General features: G+C 27.4%; 1 protein-coding gene across 4 annotated transcripts in view; it reads right to left on the bottom strand.

Moving 5' to 3' along the window:
* Doa (Darkener of apricot) overlaps nucleotides 1-23360 on the bottom strand; it is a 165437-nt gene that overhangs the window by 43072 nt on the left and 99005 nt on the right. For 3 of the 4 annotated variants that reach the window (XM_065516081.1, XM_065516083.1, XM_065516082.1), the window contains exon 3: nucleotides 15472-15664. In XM_065516081.1, coding sequence (XP_065372153.1) covers nucleotides 15472-15664 — 193 coding nt within the window. Of the gene's footprint in view, nucleotides 1-373; nucleotides 2244-15471; nucleotides 15665-23360 lie in introns of those variants that run through there. The other variant, XM_065516085.1, reaches the window with a different exon arrangement.

Below are 23360 nucleotides of genomic sequence, written 5' to 3'. Positions count from 1 at the left end.
AATTGTGGAGATTCATTGAATGATTTGCAAACTAAAATTCTAACGTGTGTGGTTTTCATCTGGGAAAAAACATGACCCATAGTTACGCTCCACATTTAAATTGTTTGTTCTATCTCTTAACTTTGTCAGTTTCTTCAAAATTGTTTCTCCTACTGATATGCAACATTTTTCTTTAACATAGACAACAACAAAAACAACAATATTGATTGAACGTACAAAAAAATTATGATACACAATATAAATTTTCTTTTAACTTTAACAATAATGATGGCGACAATGACAAATGAAACACTTTCAGTGACACCAATTGACAAGGAAACCACATTGACATTTGAGACAGACGACTACCACGAAGAAGACATAGAATACGAACCCCAATTTTCATAAGATGCTCCGGTAGTTTGCTATTTTTGGGCACAATATACTTTTTGATTATAATAATTTTATCGCCTTCAATTTTCTGTATTGTGATGGGTACTCCAGGCATGGGACGTTGCGGCTTAGCGGGCACTTGAGGAACAGGATGTGGTACCCTGGGGGTTTGGGGACCTGTTAAAATGCCACCTGGATTTGGTTTAGCCGCTATGGTGGCAGACTTTTGAAGTGGTACGGGTTTGGGTTTAGGTTTTGAGGTCGTATTATGTTCAGACGGTTTGTAGTCTTTGCCGTCACTGCGTACAATTGAGAGATGATACAAGGGTTTATCATCATCCAGTATACTCTTTTGGGGCACTTGTTTTTTCTCCACCTTACGCAGTACTACGCCCAGCATGGGACCCTCGTTCTTCTTTACAGTTATATGGGTTCTGGGCGGTTCAACCTTTTTCAAATTTACCCCCAAATTCACACCTACCGCCGGTGGAGTCTTAGTGCGATGAACTTGCTTGCCCGTAGGTATCTCCCTATTTATAGTGTTGTCTTGAAGAATCTCTCTGTTCATTGTGTCTTTAACAATTTCTTGAATTTCTTCCTTAGTGTACACTTCATCTACTTTGGGATCGGTATGTAGAACTGGTTCAGGGGCCACCAATGGTGAGGGACCGGGAAATAGTGATGACAAACTGCTTTTACGTCTTTGCATATTAGGTGCCGAACTTGTTTTTGTCAATGGATATAAGGGTGGTGGTGTGGGAGGCAATACCACAGTGGCTGATGTGGAAACTTCACTAATAACACTAGAATTACTATTACGACGACTGGTATTTTTACTGGGATTTAGAGACACCGATACCGAAGAAACACCACCAGCTGCTGAGCTCACACTACTAATGCTGGATGAATGCAAACGATCGGGTGCAGCACTTCTCTCATGAAAAATACGCCGCTCATCTAGTAAAGAGTCCGAACGTCTTTCTCTTGTACTTTCACGATCTTTGCGTTGTTTTCTCATCAACTCAATTGAGTCCATAATAATATGACGCCTTTCACTTAATTCATTTATTGAGGTGTTTGAAGAAGAAGGCTGCAAGTAGTTTGTGGTGTCTTTGGGCGACATTGAATCATCTGAATGTTGCTGCAAAACAGAATTTGCCGAGGCTGTTAATTGATTATTCGAACGTCTGCTTTCATTAGAAATGTTGGAGTTTTTGGTAGCAGCACTATTAAGGGAGAGGAAATGGTCATCCATGCCTTCGTCTAGTATAGAGGGTAAAGATGTTATGCGGTCCCTGGGCGCTGGTGAAGAGGGCAATAGTTTCACCTTGGCATCTAGTTGGGCCTCACCAATACTGGGAGAACGAGAGGGTTGATAGGATTGCGTGGCACTTGAAGAATTGCTATCAGCATACTCCATTACAATTTCAGGAGCCTTTGGCATTATTTTACTATTTGTTGCTGAAGTTATTAATGGTGTTACTGGTGCTGAGGCTGTATAGTTTGCAGGTGTTTCATTATTGAAACTGAAACTGCTGCCGCTAGTTTTAGGCAAAGGTGTGGCCGGTGCACTGGCAACTTGGCCTGGTTCGCTGACTTTTGTTAGGGCGTTTTTAATTTCTAAAGCGGCTGCAGCACGTACAGCTGCCAACTCTGTAGCCGTCATTTGTTTAACACTCAAACGACGTTTTTCGTCGTAAATGTGTATTTGAGTGGTGCTGCCACTAGCGCTGCCGCCGTTACTGTTAGGCGTCGACCCAAGGTCAGGACAACCCATAGCGATCATTTCGCTTAATTCGTTGGTGGACATTTTTATTTTTTTTTTTTTTTTGTTAACTAATAAAACTTTATGTTTTCTGTGTTTTTCTTTCTTGCAAATAGTTGAAAAGAAAAATCTTATATTGGTTTTAAATTTTTTTGTACGTTCAAGGTTTTCTTTTTGAAATTATCAATAAAGTTGATTTATATTTGTTAGAAAATTTAAGAATTTTAAATGTTGTAGGTTGTTTGTTGGCTGTTTATTATTGAAGTTAAATCATGTAGTATTGTTTTCATTTATTAATAATTATTTTAAACTTATATTTAATTTTTTTTTCTTCAAAATCAATTGATTATTCAATCACTTGGCAATTTTTTGTTCATGATATTTGTTAATTTATTTATTTTCTTTTTTCCTTGCAATGCGTTTGCTTTTCTTTACAGTTTTTGATAAACTAAAGGTGTTTCTTAATGAGTTTTCTTAAAAATAATTTTTGTTGATTAAGTTTTTTTTTCGCAAAAAAGATTTATCTAAAAATTATCTACGCATGACAGACGTTTGCTAAGTTTTTTCTTTAGATTTTTTTTTTGCTTGTCAAGTAATTCAATGTCAATGTTTTTTAAAAATTTTCGCTGTTACTTTTTTTTTAGCTTTGAACATTTCTTTTTCGATTTTTTTTTTCTTGGCAAAAGATCATTTCGATCGGTTTAGTTTTCGTTGTTGTCGTTAATGTTATTAATTTGTTATATGTAAATACTAGATTTATATCTTTTGAATACATATTTCTAAGCGATTTGTTGAAATCTTTTTGGCTTTACTAAATAGGGCGCCATTATTAATTAGAGTCTATGCTAGTATGTAAATAAAATCGATTCAAAAAATCTCTAAAGATAAAGGCCGCAAGTCAAAAAGAAATTAATGACAACAATGTAGTTTGATTTATAAAGAAATTGGGGTAAACAACTTGTTTACTTGCAATATGTTGCTGAAACAAATGTTGCAAATGGAATGTATACATAGATAATACTGTGTTGCTAAGATTAAGAATTTATTAAACTTGAATTTAGCCTGCAACGTTTAAATATATTAAAAATGTGGCCTTATTTAACTAAAAATAACTGAAAAATCACTTAAACATTCTTCAAAAAAAATTGGCTTCTAATTTCCTTTTAAACAATGTTGCAAATTAAGTGGGCTAAAATCTAACAATTTATTGAAATTTGTGTAGTTTCTTTTAAAATAAACTTTTTTCTAAAGAAAAACAAATGCAATTGCTTTCATATTAAATCAAATCTGTACAGCTGTTTCTTTGAACAAGAAAAATACAGCTGGAATTTAATTTTTTTGCCAAGATGCAGAACAAAAATATCAATAATTTTATGAAGATCATAAACATTTTTTCCTCAAAATATATATAAATGAAAACAGCACATAAAAATAAATAATAAATAAAAAAAATAATAAACACACGATGGGAAAAAACTTTTTGTTTTGAACGTCACTCTTTTAAAACACAAAAAAAAATAAAATGTTTCTATTTTTTCGCTTTTCTTGAATTCAAAAAAATGTTTGTTGAAAAATACACGAACAAAAAAATCAACAGGCGGTGATAGATTTTGCGAAATTTTGTGTTATTTTTAAAATTTAAAATATGCGGTATTTTAATGCACATCTTTTTTCTATAAATTTAGTAAATTTGTTTTAACATTTTCAAATTATTTCATTTAGGCACAAGAAAAATCATATTTTTATAAACTTTTTAATTGGAGCAAATATTACTATTTTAATATATTTGAATAAATGCAATTGGAAATAAAATTTTAGCAATTTTTTGGTAAGAAACTCAAGCAAAATTTTGTTAATGATATGATTTTACTGATTATGAATACTTTGTAATGACTACTAGTTCCACAACTAGTTTGGAATTGTATGCATGCATTCTTAATTTTATCGAAAATATTTTGTAAGCTGTTATAAAAGCTTAATAAAAAACACAATTTGAAAGCAGTTAGTGTGTGGTTTAAATAAAAAACAGGACATTGTTATCCATAAAAACGAACCACATTCAATTTACTAGCACGTTCTGAACGAAGTTACCTAAGCATACAAAAATAAAGTAGGAAAACCCTTATTTTGTAAGAGGGTTACTAAGGTAACAAGTATCACTTCACAAAATTCGATCCATTATTAATCTATGTACCTAAAATGATAACATCTTCATCTTTAAGAAAATTTAATGAAACGTTTACATCTGAGAAATTCTTTGAGTACAAATCATTTTCAATTTGGAATCAAAATTCTGCGATTGCAAGGACGCAGGATGGTAAAAAAAAGCTAACATATTTTTTTATATTTCTGTCAAAACTTGTGATATACAGATATGTGATCGAATTCGATCGCTCAAATTGTTCATTTACACTAATACGATAGATTAGTCAACAAATGTGATAAAAATTAATGAATTCAGATTCGATTTATTTTGTTTCTTTTAAAAATTTAATTCCGAAAAAACCGAAACTGAACAATTTTCGAATTTCAGTTTTATATCTTTCTTGTACCTTTACATTGACCAGAATAATGTTTTTTGAGGAAACTGCTTTTGCGAATGGCAATTATCTAGAAAATTTACCTGGGAATTGTGTAATTTCAAAATTAAATAGTCTATGGTTTCTTTCTTTGATATTCCGCAAAATTTTGTCCGATTAATGGCGAAACCCTTAATCAAATATTGGGTCGGTCTCTAACTGCAATGTTTTATTCTTTAAACGTTAGCTTTTTTCGAGCTTGATGACGATTTTTGATGTCGACCTAGCCATAATTCCAGGATCTTATTTTAGGAGCAAAACTTTTTTAAAAGATATTTTGTCTGCAATACAACAATACTCTGGCTTATTAAAGTGCTTTTATTTGTGACAAATATTTAAGCCATTTGACCATACAAGGTAAGATTGTATGGGTGAACTGTGAAAATCAGCTACAACCTTCTCGATTTAAAGTAATTTTAAATATTTTTAATGTCAAAAATGAACTATTAACTTAAAGAGAAATTTAAACAATTTAATCTGACAGCTATGTAAATAAGTTCCTTCGCTTTCGTATAAAATGCGATCATATGTAAGTGTGAGCACACGAATAACGAAAGATCCTTTGACTAGGTTTTGTCGGGCACTGGTTTTAAGACATTTAAATCATTGTATCAATTTCATAATTTTGCGTTTAAAACAATTTTAATAGTTATTTGCTTTAGAATTTGGATAACATACGCAGAGAAAAAATATAGTTTTACATGTAACAATTTCTTAATTTTTACTAGATTCTTAACAATATTAACCATTTCAACATTTTTAAAAGTTTCTTAACAATATTATGGTCACTGTAATTATGTAAATGATTGCGGTATAATATGTTTAGTTACCATTCACATCAGTTTAAAATGATTCATCATGAACATGATTGCCATAAACATATATTTATTTACTACAATCATATATATGATTGCTAAATTGCTGTGAATGGTGGTTACCGCAATCCTATACATAATTACAGTGATCATAATATTTTTATGAAACTTGGAAAAATGTGAACTTGTTATGGTTACCGCAATCATATACATAATTGCAGTCACCATAATCTAGTTAATATTGAAATGTTTATGGTAAACATGTACAACTATATTTTCTCTCTGGTTGTAGTTGCAGTCTCAAGAACTAGTTGTGGAACTGTTTATTTAGTTTATTACTGCTATAATTTCAAATTAGTTTTAACTGACACCGATTTTCCTTCACTTGAAAATATTTTTAAAATTTTCTTTATTTACGAATTAAGTAAGTTTATAATTTGAATTTATATTATGTATTTGATTTTTTCTTGTAATAATTTGAATGATTTATTGAAAATTTTTCAAATGACCTTTTGTTTTGTATGTTCGAAAGCGCATGTATGTTTTTTTTAATTGCTTGGATTTTATTTAAATAGTTTTTCTAATATTTAAAATTTTGTAATAAAAATTAATTCCAAAATTTATTCAAATATTGTTATTTTTCGATTTTATTATTTTCGAAATTACTTGTTTTGGTCGTAATACAATTGTTTTTTTTTATAAAATTCACTTGTTTATTTTGCTCAAGTTTTGTTGTTGTTGTCGTTGTTGTGGGTTTAAAAATAGTTTTGTATATAAATTAAAAATAACTTTGGATCATGATCACCATGATGATTTTTATGCGAAGAGCAACTTCATTATCACTGAGATGATTATTAAGCACTACAAACATTATTATTTGAGTTTCCCAATGCTCAGGAAGATGTTTATGTTATTATTTTTTATTTTCTTTTTTGCTCTCCAACCAAGTTTAGTTGTAGTTTTTTCTTTTTATATACAATTTATATAAATATATTCCAGAAATCACACACAATAATACATTATCTTCATAATAATTTGATTGGGAAATTTGTTGATTTTTTTGAACTCTTCTTTAGTTAATAAAACAAAAATAATTTGCTTTCATATGAGAATTTTATTTAGTTTAGACAATTTTGTTTGGTTTATTTAGGTTTTTTTTATATAAATTATTTATTTTTTTTATAGTACGGTAGGGGGCGACTATTTGGCAACACTTTTTTCTTTTAGTTTTATTTTTTTTAACGAAAACGAAACAAAATAAATACGTAGATCTTGAGATCTAGTACAAGAAAAAATATGTTTTTTATTCTAATTTCTTTTTTTTCTTTTCTTTTCATTAAGTTATTTCTTAAGACACTTTAGTACAATATTATTTTTTATTTCACTCTGGGGTTGGCAAAAAACTAATATAACGTAAAAAAAGATTGAAATTGTTTGAAAATTTACTTTGTCGTTTCGTTTTTTATTTATTTCAAAATCCCAACAACAAAAATAGTTGTTTTGTTTTTGTGTGTTGTTGTTGTTTTTGTTGTATTTAAAATAAATTTTCTGGGTTATATCACCACTTATTTAAGTAACCAAAGAATGAATATACGAAATTTGTATATAGCTACGACACGAACGAACGGAACGGAAAAAATTTAAAAATCATATAAAACAAGAAAATAAAACTCAAATAAATTTTTCCATAACATGAACAAAATTTAACATAAAAATCTGTTTTATACAAAACATGTTTCCACTTATTATTTTGTTTTTTTTTTAATTTTCAAATACACCTGCACAAGATTTATGTCTTAAAATTTTCTTTATGTTGTTTAAATTAAGAACACACAATTTCGCAACATCTGCCGCCCAATTTTGAAATACAAATAGTCCAAAATTGTTATTTAGTACTCGAGTATCACTTTATTTCAACAAACATTTAATTAGAAAAACCGGACATTATTTTTATAAACTTGTAAATTATTAAATAATTCGTCTGAAAAAAGAAACTATAAACATTATGCCATTATTTCAACACCGAATGCTTGAGTTTATTTTTAAAATAAACCATATTAAAAAAACTGTTTTTTTCATTATATTTTTTTTTCCAAATTTCACACGTCGGAAGCAGATATAGAAGGAACCAAAAGTAAAATAAAACTAAATATTGAAATTTGTAAAAACACACACCACTTGAGTTTAAAGGCCACCGCGCTCGACAGACACAACCGTCTAATGAAGATTTTAATCTTCGTCTGATTTAAGATTTTCGAAAATGAAAATTTTTATAAAGGTGTAAATAAACTACACACAGAACACAGGCAAAACTGAAAACAACCTCATCAACTAAAATACTCAACTTTCTTTTCGTTTCTGCTCTTCGAAAAAATCGTGGAAAAATCGAAAACGAACATGAAGAAAATTGCAAGAAAAATACAAAATTATTTCGAATAGAATTTTTGTATTTTTTTATAAACAAAACATTGAAAACTAACTATATACACGACAAGAGATTTTGTACAAAAACACACAGAGTAGAGTGAGTGGTGGTGCCACCAACATCATCACAGACAGCATTTTCAAAATATTTAATTTTAAAAAGAAATAATAAAAATTAAAAACATGCGCGCGCATCTAAATTCATTCACATATAGCACATTTACAAGTTCAATTTGACACATGACAGTTTGTTTGTGTGGCTGGCTGGCTGGCTTTATAACCATTTTCAAAACTCTGACGTCACAATAAGAGTTCTCTGTTCTTCCTGCTATTCTCTCTGTCACTCGAAGGGAACAAATTGTGTATTGTTTGTTTTGAAATTTTGCATATTTTTTTTTTTTGATTTTCAAAATAGTTCATAAATAAAAATAGTGATGCTAAGTTAGTGATTTCTTGTATAGCTTTTAAACACTATATATTCTTAAATCATAAGATTCTAATTTTAAGCTAATGTCAAAGTTAAATCCCTTTATATTGTATAATTTCTAAATAAACTAAACATTTTTAATAACGCTTTGGCTAACTTATGCAGGTTTCTGGAAAGAAATCTCCATAGAATCCAAATTGTCACTTTGAAATATTTCAAAAATAAAAATGTTCCAATTGATATTCTTAAAATACATTAAAATTCAATGTGTTTTCCTTAGAATCGAAGAATCGCCAGCATCCAGAGATAATAATTAAGTTTCAATGGAGACTTCATCTCTCATCATCAACCTCCTGCTAAACTTCTGACTAAATGCATTTTAAATTAAATTCGGCTTTTCAAATGATTCAACTGCATAATAATTTTAAAAATGTAATGTAATTTCATAAACATTAGCATTTTTACAGAAACTTTTGACATCACTGAAAAAAGCGGAGCATGAATTTATTAAGGAAAAAGAGTAGAAATAGAAACTCTTTGCATAAAGAAATTGTTAAATATTTAAGAGAATGAAAATTTTGAGAAATAATATAAATGTTAAATGCTAAAGTCTGCTATAAAAGCTTTTGCTTTGTAAACTTTTTAGTTTTTTTAGAACTTTTTAGATTTGGAAGATTTAAAAAATATTAAACACCCTGTGTCTGGGATAGAAAAACTTTGGTATAGTGTTCTTTTGTTGAAAGAAAAATAAATCTTACAAATGCACTCACAAAAAAAAATAAAAAAAAATCTGAAATAAAATCAATCAGATCTCCAAACACTAGGTTAGGTTGTGAACAATGGGGTACAAAGTAAACCTCAAGGAGGAGAACATTAGCATCCACTTTGATTCATCCTTCAGAAAATTACGAAAATAAAAGGAATAGGCCAATAGGTCTGAAAATTGTATGAAATTATAAAACTTCTGATATTATGAGTCACACATGGCAAATATTTGACAAAAAATAAGAAGCCTCAAAATAAATATTTGAATTATTTTATTTATTTCAAAAACTTATGATTATTCAAAACAAATATTTAGTTTTATTTTATTTGATGCTGTTTGATCTTACAAAACACTAGTAAGAGTAAACAACGCCAAACAAATTTGTGCTAAAAAAATGGTTACGTTTTTACGTTAACTATTCTACATCCTAAACAAGTAGGAAAGTATAATCGGTCAAGCCCGACCATATGATACCCTACACCAATCGCTATAAAATTAAGTGACATGACTTCTGTATATATAAAACCTATTTGTGTTGAATTTTATTTGAATACCAATTTTTTTAAGAAATCTATACTCATTAAAATGATTTTCGGAAGTGGGCTTTATATGGGAGAAATGACGAATTATGGACCAATCGTTATAAAATTTAGTGACATGACTTTTGTATATAAATAAATTATTTGTATTGAATTTTATTTGAATACCCACATTTTTAAGAGATTTATGCTAGTTAAAGTGATTTTCGGAAGTGGACCCATATGGTAGCTATGAATAATTGTGGACCGATCATCACAAAATTTGGTGAGGCGAGTTCGGCTTATATAAAACTTATTTCTGCTAAATTTGGTTTGGATATCTATATAAGATAGAGATTTATGAGAGCTTAACTATTTTAAGATAGGGCAATCGTATGGGGGCTAGGAGAAATAATGGACCGATTGTAGCCAAATTCAATAGGCTTCGTCCTTGGGGGAATGGAAGAGCTTGAACCATATATTGTTCAATTATCTTTGAAATTTCGACTCAGAAAGTGATCCTGAGCAGATTGGTATACTTTAAGGTGGGTATTTGGACAATATTTTTGCACGTTACAAACATCAGTACTAACCCAATATACCCTCACCACTATGATGGTGTCGAGTGACGATTAGTTGGTTATAGATTTTATCAAATAGTAACCGTTAAACACCTCACTTCCAAATCCAGTTTCGAACATTGTTTTTGAAAGTTTGTCGCCGACGTTAACCCACTAAGAGGGAATGGTCAAGTCTGACCGACCGACTATACTTTTTACATGTTTTTTTATTTTTAATTTAAATCTGAAATATTCAAAAATTTTACCTTTATGCTGTAAGAGTTGAAGATCCCCGTTTTCAACCGATTAACCTTTTTTTGGAAAATACTTTCTGCAAAAAGATCTCTACAACCACCAAGTTTTTCTAATACAAAATTGAGTAAAATTTAATTTAACATAAAATTAAAATTTTATGAAATTTATATAAATAAATAAAGATATTTTTCTAATTTTGTCGAAATTATTAATCATTACCCTTGGTTTAGAAACAAAATAGTTACACTTTGAACTTTGAGTTTTTTAATCGTGCCGCAGAAATTGTGTTTATACTGTGATGATAAAACCACAACAATTGACTCATAGTGATAATCGAGTACTCAGTACCTCTTAAATGATGAACAAAGAATAATGTCAGAAAATGGTGATGCCATAGTTTTCAAAACACTTTCGATGATACATACATATTTATTTTGTTAATTCCGTTTTGTTCTTATTTAATAAAAAGTTTTATGTAAATTGTTATTTTAGTAAAAATAAAAACAAACGAAAATTACAAAGAAATATAATTACTAATTAAATTTTAGTAAAACTTAAATGTTTAACAATTCTAATAAAAAAAATCCAGTTAGTTAATCACATAAACAGCATTAAAATTTCTGTAAAAAATACATTCGAGTTTATAATAACACTTATTTCATTCAACTCACTAAATAGGCATTATCGAGTTTAACAAAATACTCATCCTGCAGCCAATTGCCCACATAACGTTCAAATTGCAATTCACATGCTAAAACTAAATCCAACAGATTGCGTTGTCTACGGGAGGGGTATCTGTGCCAGGGCTTAACCGAATATTCTTCTTCCTCATCGTCATCATCTACTTCTTTAACAATTGATAAATTAGGCGTTTCAATGACCATAGAATGCGGCTGAGGTGGCGGTAGTTTTGTTAGAGCTATTTTTTGCACGTGTATAATCGGCACATTTGAAGTGGTGGCATATTGTATAGCTCTATGCTGGGCGGCAATAATGCCTTCTAATTCATGAAAGAAATCTATTTTGTACAATAAAACTAAGAACGCGCACACAAAAAAAAAAAAACAACACAAAGTGGTAAAAAACTAAATTGAACTAAAGAGGAACAATACAATTAAATTGATATGTTTAATAGATAAAGATATTTAAATAAATGAGTAAAACAGATAAAGACACATATTCTCAGTGTTTGACAACAGTAACTGCAATTAACAGTAAACAAAATTGTTGCCATTAAATAATAAAATGATAAAACAATTAGTCAAGACTCAAACCCAAACAAATGATCATGCTCTCTCTCTCTTTAATTAAATTTCAAATTTAAATTATAACGTCTGTTCTATTTCAACTCACTAAATAATCAGCATCATGATCATGAAAATACTCTTCTAATAGCCAATCTTCATCAATATATTGTTTGTACAGCACCGAGGTCTGATACACTAAATCATCCATATAATCCAGTTTCTTGGGAGGCGGCAACTCACGCATTTTAAAGTAACACGGCACTTTGTTATTTTCGAAATTATCGAAAGTCAATTGAGATTTTTCCAAATAACGTTTAAATAATAACATTTTAGGGAATTAAATTTTACAAATTTCTATGCGATGAGAATGCGTTGTCTGTCACTCTTTGCTATAAATCAACTAAATTGTAGTAAAATTTTGTTTGAAATTTTTGGGGGAAATAATGCTAGACAACTAATGATTTTATCATTTGTTTATTTTATTACGATTTTTTACAAAAATTTTAAACAACAAAACAGCAGCAAATTTTATAATCACATGCATAGTTTTTGTTTATACTGCAGCTGAGATGAGTAATTTTATTTAGTGTAATTGTTAAGGGTGATTGAGGAGCGGAGGTGTTTGTGTAGCAAGGAGGAGGAATGAGAATTCGTATCCATCAAATAGTCAAGTTCAATGTTGCTTAATTGAAGGTGTTGAGGTTAAAAATAGTTCAATTAAATACTAAATTTAAAATAGATTTATTGTGAGGACGATAATTTATTAGATAAATAAAAAAAAGTATCTTAAAATAAGTGAATTCTTTTTAAATAAGATGTCAATTTAATGCACACAAAATATGCCTAAAGAATACCAATAGAAAATTTCACATAAAAAAATAATCATATGTCATTCTCCTGTCATGTCATATAAATGTCAGCAGTACAAATGAAATGTCAATTTACAGAAATGTTTCATGATTGCGGACATTTGAACAAATCTATGAGAAAATAGTTTGTTTCAGTGAGGACTTCTTTATTTCCGATTATAACTAACTATGATTTAGCTAAGAATCATAATTCGTATGCTGAACTTATTTCAAATTTAAAAACCAAACATTTTTAAAAAAGCTTTTCCCTATTTGGATTTAGTTCTCAATAAATTAAAAAACAAATTGCAGAAATCATAGCTGTAAATTGTGAATATTTTTATTCAAAATATTTCCAAAAACTTAATTATTTTTGAATTTTAGTTATATTTGAAAAAATAAATTTATATTGAAATCATTCTATATTATTCAAAATAGGATACTAATTAATATATATCTATTTAGAATATAAAGCAATAAATATTATTTGATTTAAATAGAATACGATATTAAATATATTATACTGAAAAGTTTTGAATAAACATTCATAAAATTATACTAATATTATTTGTATTTTAGTAACAATAAGTTGTATTTTATTCAATATATAATGAATAGATTTTAAAATATTTTAATCAATATCAAAACATGTAATTATTTTCAAATTATATTTTTATAGTAAAAATAAAATATTAATTTAGTTTATTCAACTAGTTATAAATGAAATATTATTTTATTTATTCGAAAATTTGTTGATCGATTTTATTCAAAGCAATTTTCTTTGAATAATTTTATTTCTCCAAAAAAAAAGAAAAATATTTAAATATTCAACAAAAAAATTTAGAATACTTTTATTCATAGAAATTTTCTTTGAATAATTTTATTTGTGAAAATAAAGTCAAATATTTTAACAACTAATTTTTGAACAGTTTTATAAAAAAAAATTTTTGTGTGTGAAAATGAACTCGGACGATGAAGATTTTTCATCCGATGATTATGAAAAAGATCCTTCGTTTTCTATGAAAAACCAAAAACAATGCTCAAAAATAATTCAACGATAAATAGCCCTAGGAGGAATGCCATGTCAGACGATCATTTTGAACAACTAGTTCCTTTAAAAACAGTTTTCAAAAATAATTCATGAATTTTGTTCTTCACAATTTAAATTAATAATAAACCTCCAATTGAAACCATAAATCTGTGTTCATATTCTAGTGATAATCAATGATTAAGTAGTAGTTTTTAAAAATAGAATATTAGATATCATAGAATTAGGGTCTGAAAAAATGTGTAATTCGTTTTGAAAATAACTTTTTCAACTCAGAATGCAATCAGAAGACATTTTACATCAACATTATTGTGAAATAAAAATATTCTTTAACATTTATTAGAATTATTTCTATTCAGTAATTTTTGGAAAAATAAATTTATTTGTTTCAAATTTGTGAGAAATAAAAATATTTCTAAAGTTTTATTAGAATTATTTCTATTCAATCATTTTTTGTTTGAATAATTTAAGTTTTTTGTGTTTTGTTTGAATAAATATTCCAAAGAAATTAGTTGATTTTTTTGTATCTAAATGAAATAAATTTAAATTTTATTCAACTTTGTTTTATTTGAATATATAAAATTTTACTATTTTCTAAAAAAAATTCAATATAATTTAATTAAACTAATATAAAATGATTATATTTATAATTTATTTGGTTTTAAAAGATATAAATATGGATAAATTTAACTGTAAATATTATTAATAAATTAGACAAATACTTTATTTAACTAATAAATAATTTGGAAAATAAATATTTATAATTGGAAACAAAAACTAAAATAATATAAAAAATATTTATATTTAGTATTTTATTCACAAGTTACAGCTATGGCAGAAATGTATAAGTAGTTTTAAGCTGTTGTTGGTTTTAAAGTCAAGATTTCTTTCAAAATTTTAAAAAAAGCTTTAAACTTTTGATACATCTTAATTAATGACCAGACGTAATTGTCTAAACTTAAGTAATGAGAATGTATTTTGATATTGTAACTCCCGTAAAAAAAACTTTATGCTTTTAGTCATCTTAGAATGAGAATTCAAGCTTTACTTGTTTTACAAAAAAAGCTTAAAAGCTTATATATCAACCTTAATAAAGGGCAATTCATTATATAAAGAGCTTTTATTAAACTATTTTAAATTTTGTAAAAACAACAATTTATAGTTGCACAGACAAGTTGAAAAGCTCGTGTTAACTTTTGGCTAAAGCTCTTAGTAAAATTTTAAAACTGCTTAAGTAATTTTATAAAACCAGAATCTCAAATATATAACGTGTTGCAGAATTATCATGAAAGCTTTAAGCTTTTTTTGAATGTAAAAAAATATCTCGTAAACTAAATATTAAAAGTTTTGCACAAATCACTCAAAAGCATTAAGCTTTTTTGGACCTAAATAAAAACGGGGGTACTTTAAAACAAATAGGAATTTAAAAAATATATAAGCAGCTTTTAGCCATCAAAGAATAAACTTTCCAGTATTAATTTTTTTAACAAAATAATAAAAGCTTTAAGCTCTTTAAATGAGCTTTAATCTTTTGTAAACGTACAAAACGAAATTGACCTTAAATAATAATTTATTATGGGTTTTTAAAACAGCTCTATGTTATTTTTTATATAAAAAAAAAATAAAATATTTATAAAATTATGCATTTTCTCTTTAAAGAATATTAAATTAACTACAAAGTTTTTTCTTTATGTTAAAATTAGATTGAAACTGATTCAAGAAAAATAATTGTTACTAATAAATTACGTTAAATTTTTTGTTATTTTAGTTTTTCAAAAATTCAAAAGAATTTCAAAGAAAAGAGAAACCTAACACAAGAACCTGTATATAAAATGAAAAGTTTTTACCTTAGAATGTGATCTCCTGTTATTACGTCCACTATCACGTTCATCCTTGGGACGGTCACGATGACGGCGACGAGAACTTGAATGGGAGGCATCATCTCTGTAACGATATTTATGGGCACGACGGCCCGATGTAGGAGACTTACGGTGTGAACGTTTTGAACGCTCTTTGCGGCGTCGTGATGAACTGTCAAAGCTGAAAATAGAGGGAATTTTAAAGGTTAGTGACTGCATATAATAAAAATTATATTTTATATTTATTTTGAGTAAATGGCTCAATATACAGAGACCTAAATGTAGCCGGCCCACCACTTTGATAAGATAACACAACTTGGTTTGTTTTGATTTTATATGTTTTTTTTTTTTTGGTTTTGCTGGTTTCTCTTCTTTTCTCTTTCTTTAATAAGATTTCTCTCAAATATTTGTTTAAATTGTTTATTTATTTATATTTTTTTAGACAAATTATTCACCGTAAAATGTATTTGTTTTGAAAACAATTTAAAATATTTATTTTTGAATAAATTGACGTTAGATTTTTGAAAACAAATTCAAAAAGCTTTCTTGGATTAAATAAATACGAAGTAAAAAAACACTTGGAGAAAAAACTCCTTTAAATTAATTTATAAAATAAACATACTTTAATAGTCTAATTTTCAAAGCCAAATCACTAAAATTTTTGCCCAGCATTAAAGAATATTTAAAACACATTTTATTTTCCTTGCAGCCTAAATTCCACTTGAATATTAGATATTTTGAAAATTTTTATTATTTTTTTTTTTTAATTTTCTCAAATATTTTAATTTTTGCCTTCAATTGTTTTTAAAAGCTTAAATACTACTAAGAATAAAATTATGTTCTTTTGATGGCTTATGCCACCCAACCAACCAACCAATCTATCTATCTGTCCATTCAAATATTCATCCTTCTCTCTCTTCCTCTTCAGCAATCTGTCCCAGATTGTGTTGTTTGTATTTTTGTTTTTAATTTTTCAATTGCAATTATTATTTTAGCTAAAAAGCAAAACAAAAACATAAAGAAAATTTTAAATTTATTTAATAAATTCTGCAATTAAATTATCTATCTTTGGTTGAATGTGTCTCAGTGACGTTTTCATTCAATAGGTCAGCACCAGCCAGTTGTTAGAGATATACAGACACAAAATATGTTTTTTTGTATATAAATTGCATTGATAAATACACAAATTTATGATGGGAATAAAAATGACGGGGATAAAGAAGAACAAATAATGTTGATTCAATAATTTTTTTTAATTTTCTTACATGATACAGAGAATAAAGAAACGTAGCCTAACTATTGCTTGACTAGTTTCGCAACATGTTGCTAAAATATAAAGAAATACACAATCCCCGAAATATATTTTCATTCAAATAGGAATTATACTATGCAGAGACCAAATAAAAAAAACATGAAAAGGTTAAGGAAATTGTTGTTCAACATTACGAACACTTTTTGGTAGTTAAAAAAAAATGTTGCTGAACCAAAAATAAGTATCAAAATCTTTCAAAATTAGATAATAAAAGTTGAAGAAAATATATGAAATTGTCAAAATTTTTCTATAAAAACTAGTAAGAAATTGTTAACTAATCATTGAGATAACTGTTGTTACATTGGCAACATATTACTTAGAGTCATATGTTGCAGAATCTATTTCATCAACCAACATCTTTCAAAGACAACATAGGTTTAAAAACTTTGGCAATTTATCTCTTAGTTTAGCAACATGTTGCTGAAACAAAAAAGTTGCGAAATCTTTCAAAACTACACAGAAAAAGTTTTGTTAGTCTAGCAACATGTTTCTTTAATAAAGAAATGTACAGAAAACTTTCGAAATTAGACAGCAAAACTATGTAAGCAGAATGTTTTAATTAGCAAATATCATTTTTTAGTTTAGCAACTGTACTAGAAATGTAATGCAAATAAAATGTTGCTTAACATTAGCAACATTTTAGGACAATTGCAACATGTTGCTGAAAGAAAACTAACTATTGGAATGCTTACAAAAGAAATTGGCAAGTTTTAAATAAAATTTGTGTGAAATTAGTTTAGCAACATGTTGCTAAATATATTTTTAATGTTACTTAAATGACTATTAAACTCAGTCAATGATTTTAAATTGATCATTATAAATAAGGAGCTATTTTGAACAATCTAAACCATATATCATTAATGGTTTTTTACAACACTTAAACTTCAGGCGAAATAAAATAATTAAGCCTTTAGCTAATATTTGAAATTTGATATCTAAAAATAATAGTTTGTTAAAACATGTTATAAAAAAACAAATTAAAACCTAAAAGACCTTAGGTGTTAAATAGCTTTAAAAATAAAAAAAAATAAAATATTAAAAACAGGTGGCGTCTAGTTAAAAAAAAAGTAATTTATCAAATTACAAACGAAGGTTTCCAATTGTAAATGCAGCTGATTTATACGAAATAGAAATCAATTTTAAATATAAATCTCATTGAACACTTATTAACTGCAACCAAATAACCTTACGGGCTAAAAAGCCAAAGATAGCAAAGCAAATAGACGACTTCAGTATTAAAGTTAAACCACGCATAAATAAACTTAATTAATTTGTCTCTATAAACATTTAATGCAAATAAACAAACAAAATAAAAAATAAAAAAAATTTATTTAAACCAAATAGGCGTATCAGACAAGGCAATCTTCCAAAACCAAATACACACAAAATATTAAAAAGACAACAACAAAAATTATATATAAAATAAAAAAGACTAAAATTAATTCTAAACCAATGCATAGAATAGAAATTAAAATTAAACGCCGGCGCCAAAAAAAAGTAAAAAAAAAATATATATTTTCAATAAACTCGTAAATCATAAAAAATGTTTTATTTGTTTAATAAATAATAAATAAATATTATGATTCACCGTTATATCTAAACAAATAACGGACAGCTTCTTTTTTTATTTTCTGTTTTGTTAGAAAGTACCTATAAGTACTTAGCTGATTTTGTTAATCAATTTTTAGTATTTTTTTTATGATTTTTTCACTTTTTTATTGTTTTTAGCTAAAGAAAACCAAAATAAAATTGTCTGCTTTTGATTTGTTTTTTGTTTTGTTTTTTAATGTTTTTCTTTAAACATTTATGGTCATTATTGTGTTTTTGAAACGTTTTTAAAAATAGTCTTTTTGTTAAAATCATTTTTATTGTGTTATGACACAGAGTCATAAATTTGTGTCTATATTTGGTTATATTTATATAGCGGGTGTTAATTTAGCAAACAGGTTTTGTTTTATGGTATTTTGTGATTTAAATTTTATAAGTTCAGCAACATGTTGCAAAGGAAAATATTTTCTTAATGCAAAATACTCTGTTCAAGAGTGGTAAGCAAAAGTTCATCAACTTTAATAATAAAAAAAAAACTTAGTAGTTCTCTCTCTCTGTTCTAAATGTTTTGTTTCTTTTCACATAAATTGGCGGAAACAGACGTAACCATTATTTAGACATGTAAATTTCTTTAAGCAACATGTTGCTGAATCAAATATTTATATATAAATTTAACATTTTATTTTGTATTTTCTCATCTAATTTAACATTAAATTATTAACAAATTTTCAAAATTATATTTGACATTTCATATTCATACACCTGTCAGCTACTGTTTTCAAAACTATTCGTTGGTGTGAACATGAAATTTACAAAATTGTATGCCTAATCAAAATTATTTAATATAAATATAATTTTTGCTTTCCTAAACACATCTCAGCACAATTTTTATATCAAATGAAATGTAGTCAGTATTTGAAATAGTTTTTGTCCCAGAAATATAAATATTTATTTGTATTTTTAATTAGAACACAAATCACATTAAATATTTATTATGTTTTGCTGATGGGAGTCTATACATATTTTAATATATTAGAATTAGAAATGATGATGACGGTGACGTCAGAGTGTTTAGCGGCATTTTATACCGCCATAAATGAACATTTTATGGCGGCTACTTTTTTTATTAAGTCTTTGAAAGAGAAATATATATAAAAAAAAAATTTGTATTTAATATGCACTTGAGATTTGTTTGGGTCTTAATGTTTGTTTAGAAAAGTGAACGGCATTAAGTAGTTGCTGTTTGTAAAGACGCTAGTGAGGATATAGTCAATTCCTATAGATAAAAATGTCAAATATAAAAATGTTTCCATTTTTCCAGGAAATATAAAAGATCTTTCATTAAGCGCTTCTTATCTTTAAATTTAAATAAAACGAAGTTTTGTGTCAGAGGCCTATCGATGGCATTTTGTGTGGAATATAACAGCGATTGAAATGTTTAATTTTCAGTGACTCATTTGCATATGGACAATTCCATATCATCGTACGTGACATTTGTACAACTATAGAGTGGAATAGATTTTGCAAAAATAAGAGTATCTGAAAAATGATTTGGTCTTTATGTTCCATACTATATTTTAATTTATTAAAAAATCCATAGAAATATTGTTGTCCAAAATATTCAGCGAAATAAGGGTATATCGTACGTGACATAAAACGGAATTCATTTTGATGTACATGTAGAAATATGCAAAAATATTCGAATCGTGAGAGGCGTTATGTTTTCCTTTAATTTCTTACACTAAACGAAATATTATTCCTTTACAATCCGTCATATTTAAATAAAAACAATCTTTGGATGATTTTATAATAAATAAAATTTAATATCGTACGTGACATACCGTACGTGACAGATTTTTCCCTTATAATAAAACAATATATATTCTGTAAATATATGTATACAAAAACTAAAAAAATTAATAGAAAATATACATTCGGTTTCAATAAACAATTTGACAATAGCAAAAAAACAATCAGAGTCAATTTTATCCGCAATTTTAGCGTAACATTAAAAAATTAAATATAATAATTTTAAACTATTATGTTTGTCTTTAAAATGCTGTAATATGATCTAAATACTTTCACATAGTAATATTTTATTATTTTCTTCTATTCAAATCATATTGAAAAAAAGCTTCAAGGGTTTTTGTTTTTTTAGTCGTGGTAGCGATTCTCGTGGAATTGCCGATATGTTGTTAAACGCTATATCCGCCCATGGTGATTTCTGAATAAACGACAACCAATTCGACATAAGTAGCTTCAAGAATATGGCTACTATTCTTCGGAAATTCCTATTAGAAGATCCTTTACATAAATATTCCAAATTATTGGTCTGTACAAAACTTGAAATAGCAATAGCGAAAGAGTTTATATTAACGATTAGTTATTGATTATTTAAAGGATCCCTTTAAAATGGTTTTATAAATACGTCTTTGTTACCCACTTTCATTTAAATATTTTGAAAAAAAAAAAAACCAAGACAAACCAACGCCCTGTCATATCTATGTTAAACAACTTCAACTTTAAGACTTAGAAAAATAAAGCCGATATAAAATTTTACAACAAAACCCCCTTTAAAACCCATTTGATACAACAATAAAAAAAAAATAATTTATTTAAAACAAATACAACTTTATGCAAGTATTATAAATATTAAATAAACATAAAAACTAGAAACACCTTTTTTTTAGATATTTTTTTTTTGTTTTGCTACAAAATGTTGACAAATCAAAGTCACAAATGTGGCAGCAATACAAAAAAACCTACACACTATTTTAATAAAAAAGGAGGCAAGCAAACGATGTTATTACACGGACAGACAAACGGCTATAACTGCAGACAGACAGTCATGGTTTATTAAATAAATATAGTTTTTTTATATGTTTTGTTTGTCTTAATTAATTACCTTAACAAATAATTATAGTTAATAAACGAACAAAAAAAAAAACACATCATTTATACATAAATTATTTATTTATTTTTAATCATAAATAATTCATAAATAAATTATGTGCGACAATAATTGCTAGTCAGTGTATAAAAACAAAATACTCAGTGTTCACACTGCTACAGAAGTTCCATTTACTACTTGATATTATGAGTCTGAAATTGAAGTACATATGCAGTTGTTATTAGGTTTATTTAACAACTTTTTGTTAATTGTTTAGTTGTTTTTTTTTCAATTCAAATTTGTTTAACATTGACACAATTTATTGAAATAAAGATACCTTATAATAAAGATTATAATTAACAACAAGAAAAACTAAGATAAATGAGTAGAAAAACAATTAATTAAAATTGAAAAAAAAAATTCAAACTCATGCCACCAGCAAATAATTAAAGATTTTATAAGACACCTTTAAAATATTTATTTGAAACAATGAAAATTTTAATGAGTAATATTGAAAAAAAATGTTAAGCTTTCAAATAAAAAAGGCAATATACTCACAAATAAGTATCTTATGATCTTTGATTTTCTAATAAACCCAACATAAAATTAAAATTCCCTTGTTAAACATCAAACATCATACATACACATCCAATAAATCACTGTATATATGTATATGTGAAAAGTATTTATAATTTGAAAGAAAGTCAGTCAGATCGTTAACATTACTACTTTGTATGCGCCTGAGCAACTGATCGATATTTTACACAAAACAAAGCAAAACACAATTGTATCCAAATTCCGGACATTGTTAAAAATCACATTATTACAAAATATGTGCATAAAATATTTTAAAAGTTTTGTTAAAAACAAAAAAATCATTTAATTGATTTTGAGCTAAATTTTTAAACAATAAACGAAAAAAAATTTATTTTGATTTGCAAAAGTGACATTAACCTTAAAATGAGCAAAAGAGACACGCATGGAAAATCACATAAATAAAATAAAAAAAAATTAACGTTATAGATTGATAGCATTACACGTGAGAACAACGCGATATCATTGTTAAACAATATTATAAAAATATTGAAAATTTGGCAGCCCCAATTCGAACAAAATTTTTTTAAGCAGAATCTCACTTGGTGGGTTTGTTAATCGTTAAACTTGATGTATTTGAGGTTCAAAGTGACATGGTAACCAAGATATTGCAGCCTAAATAGGATGACATTGATGTGATCGCCATATGGCTTTAATAAGATGGTTCAGCATTCCTTACAACCCGTGACAAAATTAAATTAATGCATGAATCCTTTCTAGATCGTGTTCTCTTTCGTTTCGATGATCCGAATTGGCCGCCATGATCGTGTGATTTTTAACACCAATGGATTTATTTTTTCGGGGTTATTTGAAGCCATCACGCCCACAATCAAAAGTGCATTGAAGGAAGAAATTATACGCTACATCATCGAAATTTAACCTCATTAATCTAAAATGGTCATGGAAAATTTAGACAAAAGAGTGCGTATGTACCAGCAAAGTGATTTGCCCAATATACTTGTACTTTGCGATAAACTAATTGGTTCTTCATCGCTGTAACTATTTTTAATTTATTTGGGAGATCTTAGAGTAATTTCCAGCAAAGCCACCATAGAATCCTTCCAGAATGATCTTGCAATTCTTTTCAAACAGGTTTAAGATTCATGGAATATTGAAACCAGCCGTTAAAATCCCTTAAATTTAAACTGATATATGCAATTTCGTAACACAGCAACGTATTAGAATTGATCATTCTCGGCTTCGATTTATGCGAACCAAAACCAAAATGAAACTAAACAAAAGTGCGCTTTGTAAAACTGGTGCTGCAGGAAAATGTCAAATTTTTAACCAACGAATCGTCATATGCGGGACTCAACAAGAGCTTGCAAAATCATTGGGAGCTACTCAAGCAACAATTTCAAAACGTTAGCAAGCAGCTGGATTCATCCAAAAGCAAGAAAACTGGGTACCATACGAATTGAAGCCTATAGACCTTGAAAGACGATTTTGAATGTCTGTAAGCTGCTTGAACGCTACATCATTCCACCGAATCATTACTTGCGATGAAAAACGGATACATTACGATAACCCGAA

The sequence above is a fragment of the Calliphora vicina genome, chromosome 1, assembly GCF_958450345.1.
Source record: "Calliphora vicina chromosome 1, idCalVici1.1, whole genome shotgun sequence".
Lineage (NCBI taxonomy): Eukaryota > Metazoa > Arthropoda > Insecta > Diptera > Calliphoridae > Calliphora > Calliphora vicina.
This window is presented reverse-complemented; position numbering and strand designations above follow the sequence as displayed.